At 26.7% G+C, this 9,048-nt stretch overlaps 1 protein-coding gene across 1 annotated transcript; it reads right to left on the bottom strand.

Annotated features, from left to right (window-relative positions):
- Positions 1–2,006: 2,006 nt before the first annotated feature.
- On the bottom strand, positions 2,007–7,130 carry LOC100162816 (sodium-independent sulfate anion transporter). Its single transcript, XM_016807148.2, has 6 exons — positions 6,946–7,130; positions 6,740–6,880; positions 4,687–4,832; positions 3,693–3,869; positions 3,225–3,381; positions 2,007–2,277 (listed from the first exon to the last, which is right to left on the bottom strand). Exons 1-6 carry the CDS (start codon positions 7,073–7,075, stop codon positions 2,198–2,200), a joined length of 831 nt encoding a protein of 276 aa, XP_016662637.1. The 5' UTR covers positions 7,076–7,130; the 3' UTR covers positions 2,007–2,197.
- Between the last annotated feature and the right edge of the window lie 1,918 nt (positions 7,131–9,048).

The raw sequence follows: 9,048 nt of genomic DNA on the forward strand, positions 1-9,048 counted from the left end.
TACAGTCATTCGTTTTTTAATTACAACAAAATAAGAAAATCGTTACCTGAGAAATCGAGTGAATATCAAATGTTGTAAAAATATGAATTTCAAACGCTCATAAAAATTTAATTTGAGTCTCTTATAGACATTTTTTTTTGATAAAGGTAGATTATCCTATAAAGAATCTTGTATTACATTTTAAAATCTTAGTTCTAAAAAGAAAAAATTTAACGAATTATTAACTCAAAATAATCTGCTAATTTTCGTGATTTTTACATATTTTGTCAATTTTTGAACTTTAAATGCTAATAAAAAAAACTGTGACTAAGAATTTTATATATTTTATAAATGTCATTGTAATAATATAGTAGGAGCCTTATATTAAATTTTCAAGTATTTTTACTCAACAAATAATGTTTTATTGACATTCATAGATCTCAGATCTAAAAGCGATCTCTCTACCAACTATAAACATTTTTAATATTACTGAATTTTAAATTTATTTCAAAAATTTTATTTTAGATTCTGAGTGGACCGATGAATGTATTGATTTTACAATGATGTGTGTTTTTTTTTTAATTTTTTAATTAATTTTTTAATTTTTTTTTGTGTCTGTCATCACCTTTTAGGACAGTAAAAGTTCTTGAATTTTCTTCAACAGTATTTTTCCTGATAAGAAAGTGAATCTAGTTGGTACTTTGGGGGGTCAAAAGTGAAAATTTTCCAGCAGTTTTCAAAAGCGCCGTGAAAAGCAAATGAAAAATTAAGGAAAAACGGGAATTTTTACGCAAAATCTGTTTTCGAGAAAATTGATTTTGGTTTTTAGTACAACTCTAAATCAAATGACCGTAGGTACACAACATTTTGACTGAAAGTTTATATTAGCATTTTCTATACACCATAACATTTTTCAAATATTTTGATTTATTTTGAGCTCTTTACGGACATTTTCAGTTTCCATTTTTTTTATTTTTTTTTTCTATAAATATCAATAAAATTTTATTTGTTGGTTCTAAGATTTGAAAATGTAATACAAGATACTTCATAACTTTGTCTACCTTTTTTTTTAAAAAAAAAATGACTACTAGCAAGTCAAATTAAATTTTTATGAGCGTTTGAAATTCATATTTTTACAACATTTGATATTCACTCGATTTCTCATGTAACGATTTTCTTATTTTGTTGTAATTAAAAAACGAATGATTGTAGATACTTGAAAATTTAACTGAATGTTTATATCAGCATTTTCTGTATACGATAAAATTTTGAAAATAATTTGACTCTTTTTGAGCTTTTTACTAAGATTGTCAGTTTTCAATTTTTTTAGTATTTTTTCTATAAATATCAATAAAGTTTTATCTGTTGGGATAAAATGTGTAAAAAATTAATACAAGGCTTCTGATATATTGTTACAACAGCAGTTGAAAAATATTAAAAATACACAGGCACAATTTTTTTTTATAAGCATTTAAAGATCGAATTTTGACAAAATTTATTAAATTTAAAATTGCATAATTATTTTGTAGTTAAAAATTTATAAAATGTTCAACTTTTATATTTAAGGCTTGACTATTTAAAACAAGATTTCATGTAAGTAGTTAATTCTGCTACCAATAAATCTAAAAAATACATAAGCACAGTTTATTTTTATAGTCATTTTAATTTAAAATTAAGACGAAATTACATATTAAAAAACCTAGAATAACTATTTTAATTATTTTGTTATGATTGTATAATATTATTCGTGGGTACTCGAAACTTCTAAAGTATACTTTTATATATTTACGATAGTATCACGGTTAGTTGTTGATGTATAACGCGTTATAAGTACCTAATGGATATTGTGATATGATTAATTTGGAATTTATTATAGGTACCTACCTATTATAGGTCAATTTTTTTTTATTACCATAGATAAGTATATACTATGTCTTATAGGAGACTGACATACCGTCTCCATTCAGAATCGTTTTTCTTATACAATGATATCATATCATTTAATTCAAAATTAATACCATCCATTATACAGTAAAAGAATAATAAAACATTTATTAGTTTTTCACAATATCTTATAACAATATACATTATTTATATATATTTATTAGTATATAAATATATAGTTAACAATAAAATAGTAAAAATTATATAATAATTTACAAATTTATAAATAGTTATATAGTATACAAAAGTAAAATTACATAATAGTAAGTAACAATCACGCTTTGCGTTCACAAATATTTTTCATTTTAATCTCGTGTAATGTCATTGATTCAACTCCATTGAGATCAGGTTGAACTGTAATGGTAAAAACATTTAATTAAAAACACATTTATATTTAAATATGGAAATAACTTGCTATCAAGTGAAAATAAAGATTTCACTGTTTGTATTTAGGTCGAACACGAGTTGAAGAAAAAAACAAGTAGGTACCTAGTTAAAAAGACAGCGTCTGAATACTTTGCCAATGGATCAGAATAAAACTATTGGGTACCATAAAATAATAAAGAATTCGGTACACGAAGAACGTGTCCACGCCCTTTGTCACTATATCAATGGTGATCGTTTGTTTATTATGTAGCTATTAACTTTTTATTATATAATTATTTTATGTACCTACATACATTAATTCGGCTTTTTCACAAAAATTCAAAATCATAGTCACAATGTTTTATTTACAAGCGTTTGATAAAATTTGATCAAAGTTAAAGATTAAAAGAAATGTGTATGTGTTGCTCCAATACTATGACAGACAGAAAATAAACTCAATACCAATTACAATTAAGGCATGTAACTATGTAAGTAATAATAATTTTTGAATAAATGTTAAAATGTGATAACTTCATCTGTAATAATGATAGATACTTAATAAATTGCTGTATAAAGATTGTTTTGTAAAAATAATTATATGGTAATAAAATAGTAATGTTGTATTTTTTTTTAATCTATAGACCTGTGGATATATAGATATTATAAACCAACATAATGGGTATATAAAGATGTTCTTGTAAGATAAAATTACAGCGATTTAATGAAAAATAATAAACTATATAACGAAACATGGATGGCGAAATTGCCAAAATAATATACGATGTAAAATTTGAGCGTTAATTTCATGAAAAAGCGAGTGGGTACTTGATGGATTTTTTCATATTTTAGCAATTTTAAAACTCGGTTTCCATGAAAAGGTTAATTTTACTAAGACTTGAATATATTGTAAAGCTATAAATATACAATGCACATACTAAAATTAAATTTCTTAATAGAATCTTGAAGCGGAACCATAGACAAGATTTTAACGTTCAGTGTGGCCTCTAGTATAGCTGCTACACATTCCTTGGCGTTCATCAGTTCGAGTTGACATGACTCGGATTTCAGTTCATTTATCAACGATTTTATTCCCTGAAAAAAATAAACAATAGATTAAAATACGACGCTCTTACATAAAACATAATGACCAAATTAGTTAATTTTTTATGACGTGTCACTAGCAGATAACAAGAATAAAAGATTCAACTATATAATATAAATATATATTGTTAGACTAGAACCTGAAATATTACAGTACATAACAAACAATAAAAGTTTTTTTAAGTGTCGACCGCTAGACGAAGGGTAGTCACTAGTCATAATAAGTGATTTGGGAAACACTAATATTACAACTGTTGTATTGAAATTATATTATACAAATTCTAGAGCACGAGTACACTTACTTGAGCAGCTGTGAAGTCGGTCTTGTCGAAATGCACGCAATCCACAATTATGAGATTCGGTTTGTTCGGACGTTCCGAAGATGACATCTCGGCAATGATCCGCTGTCGCATAAAGTCCACCGCTGGGAAAAGTAGACCGCTGCTGGGCCTGACCACCCATTTCACGTAACCCGAGTTCTAAAAAGAATTAGTTTGTCGTTCGAATTCAGTAGGTATAGAATGTATGTGATAATAATATGTTGTAACTGAGTTTCATCATAACGATCAGGAAATTCTGATTATTATTATGTAGAAGTTGGTGACGCTAGGAGGACAGACTAGGCATTTATACCCAGGTCCCCGTCTTGTAAGTTAGGGGCCTTAAGTTAGGGCCCAAAAATGTTATTTTCCCAGGGCCCCACAAAATCTTGCAGAACACAAAATTGTTCCTGTATAAAAAAGAGGTTAAAAATAAAAATTGGTTCTATTTCAAATATTATAATTTGTTCGGGTTTTTTTAATTTTAATAACATAATATTTTAAATTTTAGTAATTTGTATTAAAAATATTGGAAGAATTATTAAGTATTTATCTAAAAATTCAAATAAGTGATGCCTATACTAAAATAATAGTAATATTGTGATTTATCATTTATGATACTTGATATTATATTTTTATTGTTATGTTAGTTGATAAAAAATTGGTGCCTATATAATTTACAAAATTACCAAAGACTAATTTATTGTATTTGTAAACTTAACAAAAGTTTGTTTTGTAAATGCATGCTGTAGCAAATATGCAACAAACTAAAATCTTAGGTTTTACTGTTCGAGTATAGGACTAGGATTTATTTTTACTATTTTTAGCGAATCACTTGCATACAAAATTCAAATAGAAATAAATAATAATAATAATAATAATAATAATAATAATAACTTCACGCGTAGAAGGGTTGATAAAATCTAAAACGATTTGCAGTGGAAACGAAAAATATTAATGTTTTGTGTTTACTCACAGTTTCTTTTTCGATGGAAATCGACGGTCTGGCGCTACGATATAGTACGCAGAGTAAGTCGACACAGATGCCGAACAGAAGTCCCATCTCGACGTCGAATATCAAACACGATACGAACGCGGTGGTGAACGGTATTAGATCACGCCCTGTATAATAGAACCCAATTTCTTATAAGTATTAGATATAATATAATTATTGTGATCTTAACGATTGTAGGCACCGTTAAAATTGTTCCGATTTAAACTATATTCAATATTGGTTCGTATACATATTTTGTTAATATAAACGGACATCGGATAGTATATAAAACGGGCGTGTCCAACCCGTGAGCCCGTGACTATTTTATAAAATTAAAGTTTTTTTTAGGTATAGATAAATATAAAAATTATAATTAAAAAAAAATGTGTTATCAATAAACTTTTAAAAATTACAAAATACCTTACAATTTTTAAGTGTATTAATGGTGTATATTTTATCAAAATGAACAGGTATATAGGTACGGCTTGCAGTATAAATATGAGTTTCAAATGTAGCCCGCAAGTTGAAAAAGGTTATAGGCTCGCCTGATAAAAAGGTCCCATAACGATATACCGTATGAGGCAGGCCCGTCGTTAGGTATTTTCCGCTCTAAAGCGAAGATTCCGCCGCTCATCTTTATCGATATTTATTTAATTTTGCCGCCTTCAATTTCTTTAAAATTGTATGTCACCCTAAATCAACGAATGACTTGCTTGTGGCCAAGCGACGGGCCTGGTATTATGTTTCGGCGTACACTATATCAATGTTACAGCAATATAATATAACATATGTGCAAAAGATAAAATTAATAATAAAGTATTATCTTAACAATAATTAATATGGTAATATCACGGTGACATGGAATTATGGAAATAGAGAGAGATATAATTTTAAAACTTGGAGGACGTGAATAATATCCAGTTGGTCATATATTTATGAGCAATGTGGATCCACCAAGTCTAAATTGAGACATCTATGGTGGGAAAGCGGGACACTAGAGTTCAAAGACCTATTATCGAATTTTAAGATGAGTATATTTTTGAGATCATTTCATGATGTACTTTTAGTAAAATGTTATACTAATAATATAGCAGCTAGTGATATATGAAAACAGAAATTGCTGTGATTATTTCGGTATACAAAAATATATCATAAAGTCATAAAGACAATTGTCAATAGATCTTTAAACTCTAATTGGTATAAGTGCCACGAATGTCATGCCCTCGTAATAACTCATATAAAAGTAAACTTATTAGCTTACAAGTTAAACTGTATGTTCAATTTTAAACACGATATGATACATGGGTTTTGGTCTTGATTAATTAAGTATTAAGATAGTATTGGATGTTTCTTAATTTTTTTAAACCAATAAAAACGTTAGAATTTCTATATGTATGAGATATAAATTATTAAATAGATATTAAAGATTTAATTTAAGAGATATTAAATGGTTTTTATTTATAGCTAAAGTATAAAATCAAGATTGAATGTTTAAAAAATTGACAACATATTCTACCAGTTATATTACATTTATATAAATATTGAAACAGATGCACGCGAAAAGTCTGTTTAATAATAATAATAAAAAAAAAAATGTTAAACATCGTATAAGGTCAATACACAGGTTACAAAATGTAGATAGGTAACACGTAGTTACCTTTGAGTTGAATATTGTATTTTAAGCTATGAACTCGATAGTACCACACGGTATAGTGATTTTGGTTTTAGTCTTGTATAATATATAAAATACTAAAACAGTTGGATGTTACTTATTTTTTAATCAATAAAAAAACTTCAGAATGCATTAAAATTGTTTAAAGCTAAAATATAAAAACAAGATTGAATGTTCGGGAAATTAAAACATTTTACCATATTTTATAAGATATTTATTTTAATAATATGTTAAATAATTATACGTCTTATAAGGTGATTACTTCTACAAACTGTGACACACGTGTAGATATATAACTCACATTAATTATAGAGAAGTTAATTGTAAGGTTGTAGATCACATTAAAAATGAACGGTTACTTACTATTGGTTTTCCACAACGAAATCATCATGTCGTATCGAAACATTGAAGTCACCGCACATATGAGTACAGCGGACAAACTAGACTTGGGTATGTAATATAGAAGTGGTGTCAAAAACAACAGCGACAACATGCCCAATATAGCTAAAAATTGATTTTTAAAACGTTACTAGTGTGTACAACTTGCGATTCAATGTTTGGCCTTTTACTTGTAAATATTGAGCTGAACGTTGTACGGACACCGGTTGTATGGTTAAGAGCAGACCTGGTCATACTACCCGCAACGGGCATAGATCCCATAAACGAGCTGAAAATATTACAGAATCCCAACGCTATCATCTCTTGTGATGCATCAATGACTTTTCCACCACCTACGGAAAAAAAAATGATTAAATTATTCAAAATATTGTTATGTTATTATTAGGTAACGATGCTCTGTTAATTTTATGTGAATTAACCAGATTGTAATCAATATTTAAACAAATGTATACATTTTATTATAATTTAGTATTATTCTATATTATTCTATATTATTCTATATTATAGTTTTAATAAATATATATTATATATAATGTGTTATTTGAAATCTAAAACCATATTAAACTTGCATAGGTATACAGCATAAATTTATAAAATGGGTCACGCCGTGCAATGGAGTCGAGTAGATAGCTAAGTGACAAGTGAATGTGACGACACCCAAGTAGCCAATAAACACAAAAATATTTTACTTATGATAGATCGGTAGAATACTCGACAACCCGATAAAGACAATTTAACATCCATTTTTGGGTTACCCAAACACAGTACATAAACAAAGCTGGGCAAGTTAGTCACTTTTTTCAAATTGGTTACTTTAATATAAAAACTAACTAGATTAGAATATAAGTTATAGTTACTGAAATAAAAAAATGTCTAACTTAGTTATAGTTAAAAGTTAGTTTGGTGAAAATAGTAACATAAGTTAGAGTAGAAGTTAAAAGTTAGTGTTTTTTTTTAGTTTAAAATGTAAATTTAAAAAAAAGGTAAGTAAGTGGATGTCGCTCTGCTGCTCAGTAGCTTACAAGTAGGTCACTGTAATAGATGGTGTTAAATTTGAATTCAATGATAAAATATTATTATATAAGAAAAACGATTCTGAGCGAAAACGGTCAGTCAGCCTATGATATTACTAAGTATATTTGATGATATTATTGTGAATAAAGTAATTTATATATTTACCTATTTACGTGGAACCTTGTTTTAAATTTTCAATCCTTAGATATAAAAGTTGAACATTTTATACATTTTTAACTACAAAATAATTATTAAATTTTAAATTTGATAAATTTTGTCGAAATTCAAATTTTAAATGCTTATTAAAAAAAACTATGGCTATGTATTTTTAATATTTTTCAACTGCTATTTTAACAATATATCAGGAGACTTACATTAAATTTTCACGCTTTTTTACCCAACAAATAAAATTGTATTGATATTTATAGAAAAAAAAAACTAAAAAAATTGAAAAATGACAGTTCAGAAAGAGTCAAAATATTTTCAAAATTTTATCGTGTATAGAAAATGCCAATATAAACACTCAGTGAAATTTTCAAGTATTTACAGTCATTCGTTTTTTAATTACAACAAAATAAGAAAATCGTTACATGAGAAATCGAGTGAATATAAAATGTTGTAAAAATATGAATTTCAAACGCTCATAAAAATTTTATTTGACTTTCTTGTAGACATTTTTTTTTTTATAAAGGTAGACAAACTTATTAGGAATCTTATATTACATTTTCAAATCGTAGATTTAAAAAGAAAATTTTATATGAATTTCTAACTCAAAATAATTTGCAAATTTTCGTCATTTTTACGTATTTTGTCAATATTTGAACTTTAGGTGCTTATAAAAAAAAATTGTGACTATGGATTTTTAATTTTTTTCATCTGTCGTTGAAAAAACATACTAGGAAGTCTTCTTTTAAATTATCCAGCTTTTTCAACAATAAATAAAATGTTATTGATATTCATATAAAAAAAATAAAAAAATGGAAATTGAAAATGTTCGTAAGCAGCTCAAAATTAGTCAAAATATTTGGAAAATATTATGGTGTATAGAAAATGCAAATATGAACATTCAGTCAAATTTCATATACCTATGGTCATTAATTGTTTTAGAGTTACACCAAAACCCAATTTTGCGCAAAAATTCTCGTTTTTCCTTAATTTTTCTTTTGTTTTTCACGTCGTTTTTGAAAACTACTGGAAGATTTGTATTTTTGACCCTTCAAAGTACCATCTATGTTCACTTTCCTATCATAAAAGATACT

This window comes from Acyrthosiphon pisum, chromosome A1, assembly GCF_005508785.2.
Source record: "Acyrthosiphon pisum isolate AL4f chromosome A1, pea_aphid_22Mar2018_4r6ur, whole genome shotgun sequence".
Taxonomy (NCBI): Eukaryota; Metazoa; Arthropoda; class Insecta; order Hemiptera; family Aphididae; genus Acyrthosiphon; species Acyrthosiphon pisum.